The sequence below is a fragment of the Triticum aestivum genome, chromosome 7A (genome assembly GCF_018294505.1).
Source record: "Triticum aestivum cultivar Chinese Spring chromosome 7A, IWGSC CS RefSeq v2.1, whole genome shotgun sequence".
In the NCBI taxonomy this organism is placed as follows: Eukaryota; Viridiplantae; Streptophyta; class Magnoliopsida; order Poales; family Poaceae; genus Triticum; species Triticum aestivum.
In genome coordinates, this window is record NC_057812.1 from 551,696,035 (window position 1) to 551,714,409 (window position 18,375).

Below are 18,375 nucleotides of genomic sequence, written 5' to 3' on the forward strand. Positions count from 1 at the left end.
CGTCTTGTAGTTTGACCTATGCATTTTCTCAATGCTTGTATCTAACTTGAGTGAAAAAAACTAATGAATCTTTTATATGTGTTGGATAATTGTATCGATCAATGGTATCTTGTGATGAATACACTAGTGCAATTGTTTGTATATGTATTGCATACAGAATATGAATTGAATATTAGGAATGAAATTTCATTCAAACGATGGTGCATCTACATTTGTGCTGAAACGTAGAACCCTATCAGTAAATGTGTCGGCATAAGTATTGACCATCACACTTTCTGTCGGCATAGCCCACAACAAACAAACTGTCGGCGTATCAACCGACGTCGCACTATCTGTCGGCATATCACACTGTCAGATGATCTGTCGGCATAGCAAGTCTGTCGGGGTAGAAATGTCTGTCGCCATAGATCTCACCAACACTGTCATAATGTCTGTCGGCATAGATTTATCTGTTGCTAAAGACCTTTCCCGGCAGGACTATAGGCGACAGCTCCTTTCCGTTGTCAAAGGTTTTTGCCGACACTAAATGTGTCGCCTTAGGTAACCTATGCCGACAGATTGTTTGACACCGCTTTGAGTGCCGTGGTGTAGTGTGAGGGATTCCCACTGTAGGGTGTCGCAATACGTTCATGATTCGCTTATTGTGGGTTGCTTGAGTGATAGAAGCATAAACCCGTATAAGGGGGTTGTTGCGTATGGATAAAAGGGACTTGATACTTTAATGCTATGGTTGGGTTTTACCTTAATAATCTTTAGTAGTTGCGGATGCTTGCTAGAGTTCCAATCATAAGTGCATATGATTCAAGGAGAGAAAGTATGTTAGCTTATGCCTCTCCCTCATATAAAACTGCAATAACGACCATCGATCTTGAAGGAAATATGACCTAGAGGCAATAATAAAGTTATTATGTATTTCTTTATTTCATGATAAATGTTTATTATTCATGCTAGAATTGTATTAACCGGAAACATAATACACGTGTGAATACATAGACAAACAGAGTGTCACTAGTATGCCTCTACTTGACTAGCTCGTTGATCAAAGATGGTTAAGTTTCCTAACCATAGACATTGAGTTTTCATTTGATTAACGGGATCACATCATTAGGAGAATGATGTGATTGACTTGACCCATTCCGTTAGCTTAGCACTTGATCGTTTAGTTTGTTGCTATTGCTTTCTTCATGACTTATACATGTCCCTATGACTATGATATTATGCAACTCCCGTTTACCGAAGGAACACTTTGTGTGCCACCAAACGTCACAACGTAACTGGGTGATTATAAAGGTGCTCTACAGGTGTCTCCGAAGGTACTTGTTGGGTTGGCATATTTCGAGATTAGGATTTGTCACTCCAATTGTCGAAGAGGTATCTCTGGGCCCACTCGGTAATACACATCACTTAAGCCTTTCAAGCATTGCAACTAATGAGTTGGTTGCGGGATGATGTGTTACGAAACGAGTAAAGAGACTTGCCGGTAACGAGATTGAACTAGGTATTGAGATACCGACGATTGAATCTCGGGCAAGTAACATACCGATGACAAAGGAACAACATATGTTGTTATGTGGTTCGATCGATAAAGATCTTCATAGAATATGTAGGAGCCAATATGGGCATCCAGGTCCCGCTATTGGTTATTGACCAGAGAGGTGTCTCGGTCATGTCTACATAGTTCTCGAACCCGTAGGGTCCGCACGCTTAACGTTCGTTGACGATATAGTACTATGAGTTATGTATGTTGGTGACCGAATGTTGTTCGGAGTTCCGGATAAGATCACAGACATGACGAGGAACTCCAGAATGGTCCGGAGATAAAGTTTGATATATGGGATAATAGTGTTTGGTCTCCGGAAGGGTTCCGGATGTTTCCCGAAATGTTTGGGTATGAGAACACTTTATTTGGGCCAAAAGGGAAAGCCCACAAGGTTTTTGGAAAGTGCAAAAGGAAGTTTTGCGGAGTCCAGGGGCCAGACGCCAGGGTCCCCGACGTCTGGGTCTAGACGCCAGGAACCCTGGCGTCTAGCCCTGGAGTCCGAGAAGGACTCTTGCCTTTCGGGTGAACCGACTTTGTGGAGGCTTTTACTCCAAGTTTCGACCCCAAGGCTCAACATATAAATAGAGGGGTAGGGCTAGCACCTAAGACACATCAAGAAACACCGAGCCGTGTGCCGGCTACCCCGTCCCCTCTAGTTTATCCTCCGTCATAGTTTTCGTAGTGCCTAGGCGAAGCCCTACGGAGATTGTTATTCACCAACACCGTCACCACGCCGTCATGCTGCCGGAACTCATCTACTACTTCGCCCCTCTTGCTGGATCGAGAAGGCGAGGACGTCACGAGCTGAACGTGTGCTGAACGCGGAGGTGCCGTATGTTCGGTACTTGATCGGGACGGATTGTGAAGGTGTACGACTACATCAACCGCGTTGATAAACGCTTCCGCTTACGGTCTACGAGGGTACGTAGACAACACTCTCCCCTCTCGTTGCTATGCATCACCATGATCTTGTGTGTGCGTAGGAAAATTTTGAAATTACTACGTTACCCAACAGTGGCATCCGAGCCTGGTTTTATGCGTAGATGTTATATGCATGAGTAGAACACAAGTGAGTTGTGGGCGATACAAGTCATACTGCTTACCAGCATGTCATACTTTGGTTCGGCGGTATTGTTGGATGAAGCGGCCCGGACCGACATTACGCGTACGCTTACGCGAGACTGGTTCTACCGACGTGCTTTGCACATAGGTGGCTGGCGGGTGTCAGTTTCTCCAACTTTAGTTGAACCGAGTGTGGCTATGCCCGGTCCTTGAGAAGGTTAAAACAGCACTAACTTGACGAACTATCGTTGTGGTTTTGATGCGTAGGTAAGAAAAGAACGGTTCTTGCTCTGCCCATAGCAGCCACGTAAAACTTGCAACAAAAAAGTAGAGGACGTCTAACTTGTTTTTGCAGGGCATGATGTGATGTGATATGGTCAAGGCATGATGCTATATTTTATTGTATGAGATGGTCATGTTTTGTAACCGAGTTATCGACAACTGGCAGGAGCCATATGGTTGTCGCTTTATTGTATGCAATGCAAACGCCCTGTAATGCTTTACTTTATCACTAAGCGGTAGCGATAGTTGTAGAAGCATAAGTTGGCGAGACGACAATGATGCTACGATGGAGATCAAGGTGTCGCGCTGGTGACGATGGTGATCATGACGGTGCTTCAGAGATGGAGGTCACAAGCACAAGAAGATGATGGCCATATCATATCACTTATATTGATTGCATGTGATGTTTATCTTTTATGCATCTTATCTTGCTTTGATTGACGGTAGCATTATAAGATGATCTCTCACTAAATTATCAAGATATAAGTGTTCTCCCTGAGTATGCTCCGTTGCGAAAGTTCTTCGTGCTGAGACACCACGTGATGATCGGGTGTGATAGGCTATACGTTCAAATACAACGGGTGCAAAACTGTTGCACACGCGGAATACTCAGGTTAAACTTGACGAGCCTAGCATATAACAGATATGGCCTCGGAACACGAAGACCGAAAGGTCGAGCGTGAATCATATAGTAGATATGATCAACATAATAATGTTCACCATTGAAACTACTCCATTTCACGTGATGATCGAACATGGTTTAGTTGATATGGATCACGTGATCACTTAGAAGATTAGAGGGATGTCTATCTAAGTGGGAGTTCTTAAGTAATATGATTAATTGAACTTAAATTTATCATGAACTTAGTACCTAATAGTTTCTTGCTTGTCTATGTTGATTGTAGATAGATGGCTCGTGCTGTTGTTCCATTAAATTTTAATGTGTTCCTTGAGAAAGCAAAGTTAAAAGATGATGGTAGCAATTACACGGACTGGGTCCGTAACTTGAGGATTATCCTCATTGCTGCACAGAAGAATTACGTCCTGGAAGCACCGCTAGGTGTACCACCTGCGCCAGCAACTGTAGACATTGTGAATGCCTGGCAGTCACGTGTTGATGACTACTCGATAGTTCAGTGTGCCATGCTTTACGGCTTAGAATCGGGACTTCAACGACGTTTTGAATGTCATGGAGCATATGAGATGTTCCAGGAGTTGAAGTTCATATTTCAAGAAAATGCCCGAATTGAGAGATATGAAGTCTCCAATAAGTTCTACGGCTGCAAGATGGAGGAGAATAGTTCTGTCAGTGAGCATATACTCAGAATGTCTGGGTACTGCAATCACTTGATTCAACTGGGAGTTAATCTTCCGGATGATAGCATCATTGACGGAATTCTTCAATCACTGCCACCAAGCTACAAGAGCTTTGTGATGAACTATAACATGCAAGGGATGGATAAGACGATTCCCGAGTTCTTCGCAATGCTAAAGGCTGTAGAGGTAGAAATCAAGAAGGAGCATCAAGTGTTGATGGTCAATAAGACCACCAGTTTCAAGAAAGAGGGCAAAGGGAAGAAGAAGGGAAACTTCAAGAAGAACGGCAAACAAGTTGCTGCTCAAGAGAAGAAACCCAAGTCTGGACCTAAGCCTGAGACTAAGTGCTTCTACTGCAAGCAGACTGGTCATTGGAAGCGGAACTGCCCCAAGTATTTGGCGGATAAGAAGGATGGCAAGGTGAACAAAGGTATATGTGGTATACATATTATTGATGTGTACCTTACTAATGCTCGCAGTAGCACCTGGGTATTTGATACTGGTTCTATTGCTAATATTTGCAACTCAAAACAGGGGCTACGGATTAAGCGAAGATTGGCTAAGGAAGAGGTGACGATGCGCGTGGGAAATGGTTCCAAAGTCGATGTGATTGCAGTCGACACGCTACCTCTACGTCTACCTTCGGGATTAGTTTTAGACCTGAATAATTGTTATCTGGTGCCAGCGTTGAGCATGAACATTATATCTGGATCTTGTTTGATGCGAGACGGTTATTCATTTAAATCAGAGAATAATGGTTGTTCTATTTATATGAGTAATATCTTTTATAGTCATGCACCCTTGAAGAGTGGTCTATTCTTATTGAATCTCGATAGTAGTGATACACATATTAATAATATTGAAGCCAAAAGATGCAGAGTTGATAATGATAGTGCAACTTATTTGTGGCATTGCCATTTAGGTCATATCGGTATAAAGCGCATGAAGAAACTCCATACTGATGGACTTTTCGAACCATTTGATTATGAATCACTTGGTACTTGCGAACCGTGCCTCATGGGCAAGATGACTAAAACGCCGTTCTCCGGAACTATGGAGCGAGCAACAGATTTGTTGTATATCATACATACAGATGTGTGTGGTCCGCTGAATATTGAGGCTCGCGGCGGGTATCGTTATTTTCTCACCTTCACAGATGATTTAAGCAGATATGGGTATATCTACTTAATGAAACATAAGTCTGAAACATTTGAAAAGTTCAAAGAATTTCAGAGTGAAGTTGAAAATCATCGTAACAAGAAAATAAAGTTTCTACAATCTGATCGTGGAGGAGAATATTTGAGTTATGAGTTTGGTCTTCATTTGAAACAATGCGGAATAGTTTTGCAACTCACGCCACCCGGAACACCACAGCGTAATGGTGTGTCCGAACGTCGTAATCGTACTTTACTAGATATGGTGCGATCTATGATGTCTCTTACTGATTTACCACTATCATTTTGGGGTTATGCTCTAGAGACAGCTGCATTCACGTTAAATAGGGCACCATCAAAATCCGTTGAGACGACGCCTTATGAACTATGGTTTGGCAAGAAACCAAAATTGTCGTTTCTTAAAGTTTGGGGTTGCGATGCTTATGTGAAAAAGCTTCAACCTGATAAGCTCAAACCCAAATCGTAGAAATGTGTCTTCATAGGATACCAAAAGAGACTGTTGGGTACACCTTATATCACAGATCCGAAGGCAAGACTTTTGTTGCTAAATTTGGAATCTTTCTAGAGAAGGAGTTTCTCTCGAAAGAAGTGAGTGGGAGGAAAGTCGTACTTGATGAGGTAACTGTACCTGCTCCCTTATTGGAAAGTAGTTCATCACAGAAACCGGTTCCTGTGACACCTACACCAATTAGTGAGGAAGTTAATGATGATGATCATAAAATTTCAGATCAAGTTGTTACTGAACCTCGTAGGTCAACCAGAGTGAGATCCACACCAGAGTGGTACGGTAATCCTGTTCTAGAGGTTATGTTACTAGACCATGACGAACCTACAAACTATGAAGAAGCGATGGTGAGCCCAGATTCCGCAAAATGGCTTGAAGCCATGAAATCTGAGATGGGATCCATGTATGAGAACAAAGTGTGGACTTTGGTTGACTTGCCCGTTGATCGGCAAGCCATCGAGAATAAATGATCTTCAAGAAGAAGACTGACGTTGATGGAAATGTTACTGTCTATAAAGCTCGACTTGTTGCAAAAGGTTTTCGACAAGTTCAAGGGATTGACTATGATGAGACCTTCTCACCCGTAGCGATGCTAAAGTCTGTCCGAATCATGTTAGCAATTGCCGCATTTTATGATTATGAAATTTGGCAAATGGATGTCAAAACTGCATTCCTGAATGGATTTCTGGAAGAAGAGTTGTATATGATGCAACCGAAAGGTTTTGTCGATCCATAGGGAGCTAACAAAGTGTGCAAGCTCCAGCGATCCATTTATAGACTGGTGCAAGCCTCTCGGAGTTGGAATAAACATTTTGATAGTGTGATCAAAGCATATGGTTTTATACAGACTTTTGGAGAAGCCTGTATTTACAAGAAAGTGAATGGGAGCTCTGTAGCATTTCTAATTTTATATGTGGATGACATATTGTTGACTGGAAATGATATAGAATTTCTGGATAGCATAAAAGGATATTTGAATAAAAGTTTTTCAATGAAAGACCTCGGTGAAGCTGCTTATATATTGGGCATCAAGATCTATAGAGATAGATCGAGACGCTTAATTGGACTTTCACAAAGCACATACCTTGACAAAGTTTTGAAGAAGTTCATAATGGATCAAGCAAAGAAAGGGTTCTTGCCTGTGTTACAAGGTGTCAAGTTGAGTAAGACTCAATGCCCGACCACTGCAGAAGATAGAGAGAAAATGAAAGATGTTCCCTATGCTTCAGCCATAGGCTATATCATGTATGCAATGCTTTGTACCAGACCTGATGTGTGCCTTGCTATTAGTTTAGCAGGGAGGTACCAAGTAATCCAGGAGTGGATCATTGGACAGCGGTCAAGAACATCCTGAAATACCTGAAAAGGATGAAAGATATGTTTCTCGTTTATGGAGGTGACAAAGAGCTCGTCGTAAATGGTTACGTCGATGCAAGCTTTGACACTGATCCGGACGATTCTAAATCGCAAACCGGATACGTGTTTTTATTAAACGGTGGAGTTATCAGTTGGTGCAGTTCTAAACAAAGCGTCGTAGCGGGATCTACATATGAAGCGGAGTACATAGCTGTTTCAGAAGCAGCAAATGAAGGAGTCTGGATGAAGGAGTTCATATCCGATCTAGGTGTCATACCTAGTGCATCGGGTCCAATGAAAATCTTTTGTGACAATACTGGTGCAATTGCTTTGGCAAAGGAATTCAGATTTCACAAGAGAACCAAGCACATCAAGAGACGCTTCAACTCCATCCGGGACCAAGTCCAGGTGGGAGACATAGAGATTTGCAAGATACATACGGATCTGAATGTTGCAGACCCGTTGACTAAGCCTCTTCCACGAGCAAAACATGATCAGCACCAAGGCTCCATGGATGTTAGAATCATTAGTGTGTAATCTAGATTATTGACTCTAGTGCAAGTGGGAGACTGGAGGAAATATGCCCTAGAGGCAATAATAAAGTTATTATTTATTTCTTTATTTCATGATAAATATTTATTATTCATGCTAGAAATTTATTAACCGGAAACATAATACATGTGTGAATACATAGACAAACAGAGTGTCACTAGTATGCCTCTACTTAACTAGCTCGTTGATCAAAGATGGTTAAGTTTCCTAACCATAGACATGAGTTGTCATTTGATTAATGGGATCATATCATTAGGAGAATGATGTGATTGACTTGACCCATTCCGATAGCTTAGCACTTGATCATTTAGTTTGTTTCTATTGCTTTCTTCATGACTTATACATGTTCCTATGACTATGATATTATGCAACTCCCGTTTACCGGAGGAACACTTTGTGTGCCACCAAACGTCACAACGTAACTGGGTGATTATAAAGGTGCTCTACAGGTGTCTCCGAAGGTACTTGTTGGGTTGGCGTATTTCGAGATTAGGATTTGTCACTCCGATTGTCGTAGAGCTATCTCTAGGCCCACTCAGTAATACACATCACTTAAGCCTTGCAAGCATTGCAACTAATGAGTTGGTTGCGGGATGATGTGTTACAGAACGAGTAAAGAGACTTGCCGGTAACGAGATTGAACTAGGTATTGAGATACCGACGATTGAATCTCGGGCAAGTAACATACCGATGACAAAGGGAACAACGTATGTTGTTATGCGGTTTGACCTATAAAGATCTTCGTAGAATATGTAGGAACCAATATGGGCATCTAGGTCCCGCTATTGGTTATTGACCAGAGAGGTGTCTCGGTCCTGTCTACATAGTTCTCGAACCCGTAGGGTCCGCACGCTTAATGTTCATTGACGATATAGTACTATGAGTTATGTATGTTGGTGACCGAATGTTGTACGGAGTTCTGGATAAGATCACGGACATGACGAGGAACTCCGGAATGGTCTGGAGATAAAATTTGATATATGGGATAATAGTGTTTGGTCTCCGGAAGGGTTCCAGAATTCACCGAAAAGGGTTCCGGATGTTTCCCAAAATGTTTGGGTACGAGAACACTTTATTTGGGCCAAAAGGGAAAGCCCACAAGGTTTTTTGAAAGCGCAAAAGGAAGTTTTGCGGAGTCCAGGGGCCAGACGCCAGGGTCCCCGGCGTTTGTGTCCAGACGCCGGGAACCCTGGCGTCTGGCCCTGGAGTCCGAGGACTCTTGCCTTTCGGGTGAAACCGACTTTGTGGGGGCTTTTACTCCAAGTTTCGACCCCAAGGCTCAACATATAAATAGAGGGGCAGGGCTAGCACCCAAGACACATCAAGAAACATCAAGCCGTGTGCCGGCTATCCCGTCCCCTCTAGTTTATCCTTCATCATAATTTCCGTAGTGCTTAGGCGAAGCCCTGCGGAGATTGTTATTCACCAACACCGTCACCACGCCGTCGTGCTGCCGGAACTCATCTACTGCTTTGTCCCTCTTTCTGGATCGAGAAGGCGAGGACGTCATCGAGCTGAACGTGTGATTAATGCGGAGGTGCCGTACGTTCGGTACTTGATCGGGACGGATCGTGAAGGTGTACAACTACATCAACCGCGTTGATAAACGCTTCCGCTTAGGGTCTACGAGGGTACGTAGACAACACTCTCCCCTCTCGTTCCTATGCATCACCATGATCCTGTGTGTGCGTAGGAAAATTTTGAAATTACTATGTTACCCAACAGATCTTGTTAATAATTGCATAGGATAATTCCGCACACTGATCCATTATTATTCCACACTTGCTATTTATAATATATAGCAATATATTCTAACTTTATGTTAACAGCATCTATTTTTATATTTTAGTTCACCGATATTATGCAAAGTTATCCTCTTCATACCCACAACATAGTTTATTTCTCATTTCTAGATGGAAGCAAACGCTTGGTGTACGTAGTCGTATCAGTGGCAGATAGGGCTTGAGAGAATATTGATCTTACCTTTAGTTCCTTTTGGGTTCGACACTCCATACTTGTCACTTCCATCTTTGAAAATTGCTACGATAATTCCTTGCACTTGGGGATTATCAGTGGGAAAGACATAAGTTGGTCCATTATGAGATTACTCAAGATGTTAGCCAGATAGTTATGGGGATTCATGCCTTGGCAGCAAACTATGTTATTGCTATTTCCCCTAATGCTACCAGAAAGAATGGGGTTGGATCCGGCCACCTGTCAGCTTTGTTAAGCTTAGACCCTCTTTGTTTAGGTTTTTCCTTCTGCTTTTGCAGCTTTTCACTTTGGCAAAAAAAAACACAAAAGCTCCTAAATATGGTCTTTTTGCTTCGGCTTTTGGCTTATGATTCAATTTGTTATACGATGGTAAAAAACAAAAGTTGAAGCAAAAAAAACACCTATTTAGGAGCTTTTTTGACTTTTGTTGTTAGAGTGGAAAAGCTGCAAAAGTAGAAGCAAAAGCCCGAAGAAACAGGGCTTCAATGTTGATGCATCTTTTGATCATGACTTACTTAGGGGTTTGGCTGGTGCAATTCTTAGAGACGCTAGTGGGAAAATCATTGTCGGGGGTAACTGAAGAATTGATTGGTGTGATGAAGCCCTCACAACTGAAGCGTTAGCACTAAGATTCGGCCTTTCATTGGCCTAAAGGACGGGATGTAATTGCCTTGTTATTAACTCTAGTAATATGGAAGTAAGTGAGACTATGAAGAATGAAGGACGGTCTGCAGGAACAGCAGCGACAATTTTTTATAATTGTTATTATCTAGCTTGTAAATTTTTGCTCACTAGATTTGAACATTGTAATAGGGAATTAAATAAATAATGTTGTCCATGAGCTTGCTCTTTTAGCTAGATTTTCTACTACCAATGATTGGTTTGAGTCATCTATACGAGCGAAGTTGTATCTATCTTTCCCTAATATTAAAGGAAGGATTGTTTCTCCAATTTTTTTGTCCACATTTATGTGTTTCGTACGTTTTTTGGTCCACGTCCATGTTTTTCGTACATCTCCACGTTTTCTGTTGCACCTAAAAAGAAAAAGCACGTTTTAAAAAAAATTGTGCTACTGGGGAGTCGAACCCCGCTTGCATAGAAGCAAGGCAACAGGCACCAACCAGTTCACCTAACAATATGTTTTGTTTCCCAAAGGAAGGACTCTTCCTTTTATTTTACACAAGTGCGAGTTTTGTCAATAAAAAAACAACTTAGAAGCCGACCACGATCCGCTCGCTCATCCTCTTCCTTCTCAGCGCCTCCCAGTCCGCCTCATCGCTCCGTTGCCCAAGCGCCTGGATCACCGCTCCGCGGTCTTTCATCTCCCAGCCTCCTCCACCTCCAGCCAACCCTATTCTAATCCACATTCTCTTCTCTACCTCACTTTCCGGGTCGGCGCGGCTGATGGCTCTGTCGTCGAGGAGCGCGGCTGCAGCGAGGGAGTTGGCAAGGAGGACTGCCGCGGCGAGGGCGTTGGTGAGCGAGTTGAGTGGTACGAAGAGCCCACCGTGGCGCGCTGGGTGGAGGGCGATGTCCTCTCAATGGCGACCGCCGTCCCTGCACGGCTGCACCTCGAACCAGAGCGTGCCGATCCGGCGGCCGCTCACCGCTCCGTCATAGTCCGTCTCTCGGCCTCCTCCACCTCCATCCGACTTGGACCATAGTCCCTGTGTCGTGTCTGTGCAGGATAACGAAACCGACTGAGCACGCAGCCATGGGGTGGTACCTGACTCGGATTTCATCCGATCCCCTCGCTACCATAAAAAGGTCTCGACCCCCCAAACCCCGAGCGATCACAAGTTACGGTGCTCCAAAGTGCCACACTAGCATCCGGAGCTTCCAATCTCGCCTAATTCGCCGGAACACCGTCCGCTCGAGTTCCAGTCGAGACCGTCCGCTCGAGTTCCAGTCGAGGTTCCAATCTCGACTACTTCGCCGAACGCCGTCCACTCAACTCCAACCGAGGTACCAATTTTCAATCATTGGTTTAGGTGTTTCTACATGAATCCCCTGCGTGGTCTCGATCACCACCACCTGCGTAACGGCTTCAAACACAAATCACTGTTGCAAGAAATTTGGAAAATCGAGTTAGCCTCATCGGATATGTGATATGTCTGCAGGTTTCCTAATTAATTAGTCTTCTCAATGCTTCTTTGCCCTTTAAACCTTTCAGATTGTATTTGTTTTCTGTATTTTGTATTGTTTCTTAATGTACAGAAGCATGATGTGCTACCAATTGTGATGGAACTCAGTAGCCTATTAGCCTTGGTCATGCTCAAACAAGGTGCGTCAGGCATAGCCACGAGGGAGCGCACCTGTCTTTCCTGGTCGGGTGGCACGGCAGGATAGCAATTGGAACACAGGCTTGACACTCTGACAGCCACCACTAGGAAGGCTTCCGGCACTTTGGCCGTCGCGTGCTCCGCCGCAACGGTGAAGGCAGCATGGCAGAGGCAGAGATGGCGACGGCGGGGGTCAAAGGATGAGGAGACCTAGAGACGAGTGTGGCGGCTGCGGCTGAGAGGCTAGGGGAATTAGTGTTGAGCGGCCATACGCCTGTGTGTTGCAGATCAAGCAGTAGATATGGTTAAATTCAGATTGGTATTTAAACGCAGCAGACGCGAATGGCATCGTCTTTTGTCAAAATTAGAGTATTTACCACTTCCATAAAAAAGTTTTGAGTCTGACGGCATGCATCTCAAGTACAAATTATTGGCATGATGAGCACCCACAATAAGCTGCAGGGAATATGTACAGGAGGACGAAACAAAAAAGACATGGAACTGGAAGAGGCTGCCCCATCGGATCTTGGTATAGGTCCCGCAAAAAAGGTATTTTGGTATAAGCACCTCGCTGAATTCCACTGCCGTAGGACAAAATACCAACACCATTGGATCATTCATGGCGCGTAGACATTGCCAGCTCGCGACTGGATATGACCGCGGCTCCTGGACAATGCTGGATTGCGACTGGAGACGGGTCTTGGCTCAGCAGCTTGGCTGCACGAACGGTTCAGGTGCATCTTGAAAGTCTATTTTTTTCTGTCGGGTCATGTGATCACGGGACTCTCATCTCAATTTCTTTTTGGTTGTTCAACCCGTTCAGCACAAGATCTACCAGCAAACTTTACTTAGGTGGCAGTACACTATGGCATGAATGCATATTGGCAAATGCATGCTGCATCTGTTGCTCTTGTGCTAATTCAGGAACACAATCAAGGCAAGTGCTCCAATAAGATGAGAGGAATACGATGGATTGATGGATTGCCCAGTTGAACAACTCCAAAATAAATCTTTTAGCTAAGTAGTCTTGGAGTAGCTTATTCCCAGTTTTTCATAAATCTCATTTGTTTCTTATCACATACAAACTGAAATACAAGAAAATTGCCCCGTTGTTAAATTTTTGGACATGCTTCCTTTCTTCACAACGTATTACTTCATATGAAACTAATCTCATATTCAGCTCATATATAATTAATTAAGTTGCTGATTCATTGGTGACTAACGAAGAGATCGTTTCAGGCCTATGACAATGAATAAGGAACCCACACTACAAAAAACGAATCAGATATGCTCTATGACTATGAATACATTCCTCGCCTTTTCACTTGGAGGTCTTCCTCACCTCTTTTTCCATCGCAACGCACTCATTTTAATTGTCATAGTTTAACATAATTGAATTTTCCCGCAATCCAGTTACTTGACCCGATCAATTGTAATTCATGGCAATTGCCATATGCCCCATAGTGAAGCACATGCGTTGCATGCATTTAACACAATTGATCTTGTGCTATAAATATTAATACCCCGTTGCAACGCACGGGCCTTTTTGCTAGTCTTAATAAATGATTTAACCATTGTTTTGAATTAATAGAGTGACTTTTTCTATTAAAAAAAGTGTGGGTATGCTTGCCTTAGTTGGCTCCTTCTTCAAACTCGTCAACTCCTTCTTCGACTCATTCGTCCAATACGTACGTAATGTAACGTCGCAAAGTAACGTAGCAAAATAAGCCATGTATATATAGAATGAAAACCAAGGTCTGTACAATTTTGTCCAACAAAAGTCCAAGTAAGCAATACTACAATACACGATTTGTCCATGGAACGCCTAGCTAAAACAAATTCTTCTTTGTCATGGCGATAACATATCCAGAGTCGATCGCTCAATTTGTACAAATCAACTCCCAATTGCTTAATTCCGTCAAACAAAACGAAACAAGCAACGAGCTGTGAAGTGTTAACACGCCACTGAGCTGAAGGAATTCGACGATGCGCCGCACGGCCGGTGCCTGCCTATCTTTGGTGGCCTTTGGCTACCTGTATTCTCCTTTGCCCAGCCCTAGCAGCCTGACTGCCACCGGCGACAGCCTCCCGGGGCTCACCGCCGCCGCGAGCCTCCTCCCCTTGCGCTCCTTGATCGTGTCCAGCCGCGGCGACCACGTCCTCCCCCTCCCGGATCCCACCAGCTGCTCGTAGTGCTTCCTCAGCTCCGGCGTGCTGCACAGCGCCCCGCCGCACGCGCCCTCTCCGTCGACCACGGCCTCGCTCCCGCCGCCGACACCGCAGCCCGGTCTCGCGGTGATGGCCTTGACGAGGAACTCCGGGGTGACCTTGATCACCGTCCGGCCGTCGTCGCCCTTGACGTACTCGAACGGGCTCCTGGGCCCCCTCGCGACGGACCCCGCCGGGCCGGCCCTGTCGTAGGAGAGCGTGGCCAGGGACGCCGCGGTGACCGCGTCGTAGCCCCGCGGCAGGCGGTCGACGGGGAGCACAAGGTAGGTGGCCCCCGCGACGAGGCGGTCCTCGATGGCCAGCACCGGCGCGGGCCGGCCGATGTAGAACCCGTCGGCGAGGCAGACCACGGTCCCCGCGAAGTCGAGCATCACCTGCCCCGCCTGCGTCCCGCGCTTGGCCGCCCGCGCCTCGCCGCCCCACAGCACCAGCCTCGCCGCGCGCCCCCGCCGCGAGACGGCCGAGCCGCAGAGGAAGCACGCCAGGGCGCGAGCACCGCCCATGCCAAGCTACGGCGATGATCCGAAAATGAAGTACGTAGCTACGTAGCTAGCTAGGGTTCACGTGATGCCCGGTGATGGGAGATACGGAGTTATGGATGGATGGGGTTGTACACTTGTACTCTTTTTTCCGGATCGCCGGGCCGCATATATGAGCGGGTGGGAGTATGGACGCGGGGCCGCCCGGAAGGGGTAGCTCGACCGGGGAGCTGCTGGCGCTGCGTCGGTAGTCAAAGTCGACGGCGTATTGCGCGCGTGGTGATTACGGTGTGAAGACGACAAATTCCAAGCAAAGCCTTTTTTAAATCCAACTGGACATGCAAGGTCGTCCCATGTGAGGAAGTCGTGCTTCTTATTGCAGAAGAATGCTGGTGCTAGTAGAGCAGTTGGGTGGCTGATGCTGTCACATTAATTGTGTGCTTTCTATGTGCGTGTTATTGTTGCGTTGATCGTTTCTTTTGAGAGTTACGCATGTGCATTCCGAGTTGCCGGTGTCTCCATGGTAAAATTAAATTGTAAGACAGGTGATCTGCTGGAGGCATCTGACCCTCCGTCGCCTCCCGTCGCCCTGCCCAGCCCAGCACCGGAGATCCCGTCCCCATCTCTCGCCCTCACCGCTAGAAAGATGAAATGGGGGAGTTATTCAGCCTAGCAGCGGCGCTACAAAGATGGAATGGAGCAGTTACTCGGCTATGCTGCCCTCCTATGGGGAACTGCCCGATAGGAGACGGCGTGTGATGGCAGAGGCATACTGCCCGATGTGTGGCCATGACGAAGAGCCATTATTTCATGCTCTGGTGAAGTGCGACCATGCGGTGTGTGTTGTTTTGGGAGTCGGCGCAGGATTATTTCGAGCTCAAGCTACCGCAACTTCACCCTTTGACGTGGTCTAGACTCAAGCTGCCGCAATTTCATGCTCTAGAAAGATGGAATGGAGCAGTTATTCAGTTAGAGCAACTCCAACAGGGCGACTCATTTAGTCCGCCCATGTCTGTTTGGGGCGCGGCGGACAAAAAGGCCGGTCCAATGCGTCGATCCAAATACAAAATGCGTCTGCTTCATATCCGCGCCGACCCATTTCAAGCTCAAATTTGAGCTGAAAATGCGTCGGCGCGGACACAAAGCAGACGCGCCGTGCGTCCACTCGGTGTTCGCCGCGGCCCCACAAATCAGCCGGCCAACAACCACGGGCGGTCGTATTAAACGTGGCCACCTATCTCGGGCCCGCCTGGCAGTGTGTGGAAGGGTCGCGTGGCCGTCTTTTTTAATGGAAGCATGTGGTGGGGCCGGCCTCATCCACTTCCATCTCCCCCGTTCACATCTGGCCACGCTTGCTCCCTCGTCGGCGACCAGCAAACCCTAGCGGACGAAACCCTAGCCAGCCAGCCACCAGCCATGGGCTTCTTCAGCGGGAAAGGAAAGGGGAGGTTCAGCTTCGGCACGAGCTCTTCCCGCGAGCAGCCTCCTGCGCCGGCTAGACGCGGCTCACCACCGCGGGAGCGGCAGCGGTTGTACATATCAATCCACCGGGCACAGTGGCACTGGCATTACCGCTGGCCACTGCAGTATCCGGATGTCAACCTGTCGCACGGCTGGCATCTAGACCCATAGCGAATCCCCATTCCGGCGGTGCCGTGCACGCCGCGGGCGCACGCCAAGCCGAGGAGGTTCGCCGGCGCCACGAGGCCCTTATTCCCGAGCAGCGCGCAATGTGTGTGTGCGCGCCAGACTCCCCTACCTGGGAGCGCTGGTTTGCGCTAGAGCACGAGGAGGAGCGTCGCCGCGGCGTCCACGACGTTCCACCACCACCCCCATAGGTCTTGCCAGAGGAGGAGGCGGCGTACCAAGTCACCCTTGAGGATGCCCTGCAGCACGCGCTGGACGAGGACGCCCATTGGGATGGGCTAGACCAAGCCCTCGCCTTGTCGGCGGCGGGGGACTCCATCCACACTCGCTTTTCGTCCTGCCGCTCGAGCCCAAGGCCGAGCCAGAGCCCAAGCCCACGCGGAAGCGGTCGTCGTCGTCGCCTACCTGACCCGAGGAGTCCTACTCCTGGACCGATGGGTACCGTGAGTGGGTGAGGCGCACCTCCCGTCCACTACACCGCAACGTCGAAGGAGGAGGCTGCCCACCTTGAGCGCTGGAAGGTGCATTGGCTCGCCGAGGAGTTTGCCGACGGTGACCGGCAGATGCGTTGGGAGTAGGACGAGGAGGCACTGCGCCTTGAAAAGGAGGAGGGGAGGAGGAGCGCGCCAGCCTTGCCGCAATGCCACTGCCGCAGGAGACGCTGGAGGAGGCAGCCTATCAAACCGCGTTCGAGTGGGCTGATCTGCCTCCCGTCTTCATCGACCTCACCGACGGCGACAACGACAGGAAGGGCAAGGGCAAGGCAGACGCCTAGGGCAGCGTGTGGCCCAAAGTTTTTTTAAAATAATGTTTAAGTGGGCTTTGACCAGTTATTTGTGTTTAATTATGTGTTATTACGTTTACTTTCGGACATGTGTTTATCATTTTTTTCTTAGCACACGGGTAAATATAGATCTATCTTTCGTTGGGCACACTTGCCGACCCATTTGAAAAAGCGGACGCGCCCATCCGTCTCCTCGACCCAAATGAACGAAAAACAGACAAAGCACGCGTGTGCTTGGATCGCTTGGTTGGAGTTACTCTTACGCTGCCCTCCTATGGTGAACTGCCCGATAGGAGACGACATGCGATGGCAGAGGCATACTGCCCGATGTGTGGCCATGACGAAGAGTCATTATTTCATGCTCTGGTGAAGCGCGACCATGCGGTGCGTGTTGTTTTGGGAGTCGGCGCGGGATTATTTCGAGCTCTACCGCAACTTCATCCTTTGACGTGGTCTAGAGGGGACTGAGATCCAGTGCCTCGCCTCTGTCAAGGCACGACGCGCCTTGAGGCCTGGAATCCAACGTCCAATGTGCATCCAACGGCTATCCAGAGTCAACGCAGAAACTACCAGACCTCCACTCGTCCCCGTCCTCGAGTCCTCACACGCGAGGCAACAGGGGAAAGAAAAACCGCCACTGGCTCGCGGGCGGGAACTCCTCTGCCGCCGTCGCCGCCGTGGGGAATGGAGCTCCAACGACGGTGGCATGCCGCTCTGCCCCAACTCCTCCCCGCCCCGCTCCGGCAAACAGACCATGAACGCGGCTGCTGAAGGTCTCCAATCGGGCGGCTGCCTCCGCCCGTTCCAGTGGCTGTCGACGACGGACCCCCTCCAATGGACGTCCCCCTCCGATGGTCCGCCCTGACCATGAGACAGACGCAAGGCAAGAGCAGCATACATCTGCACACAAACAAAAAATTCAGTTAACCATACACAGATACGAAATTCAGTTAACTGAAGACAAAAGCAAATATACTTAACCAGACAGCAAACCAACATCAGAAAAGTATTCAATACAAAGACTTCAGTACATAATTCTTCATGACTACAGCATTTAACACTTGAATTTGGCATCAATAATCTGTTCTTACATAATTCTTCAAGTACATAGATTAGGCCAATCTACTTGTACACTTAGGCCACGACAGACTATAGTCAGCCCCAAAATCC

The 18,375-nt window shown here is 47.1% G+C and overlaps 1 protein-coding gene across 1 annotated transcript; it reads right to left on the bottom strand.

Moving 5' to 3' along the window:
- Positions 1-13,799: 13,799 nt before the first annotated feature.
- LOC123151978 (uncharacterized) lies at positions 13,800-15,101 on the bottom strand. The gene has a single exon (XM_044571596.1). It carries the CDS (start codon positions 14,796-14,798, stop codon positions 14,097-14,099), a length of 702 nt encoding a protein of 233 aa, XP_044427531.1. The 5' UTR covers positions 14,799-15,101; the 3' UTR covers positions 13,800-14,096.
- Positions 15,102-18,375: the final 3,274 nt, after the last annotated feature.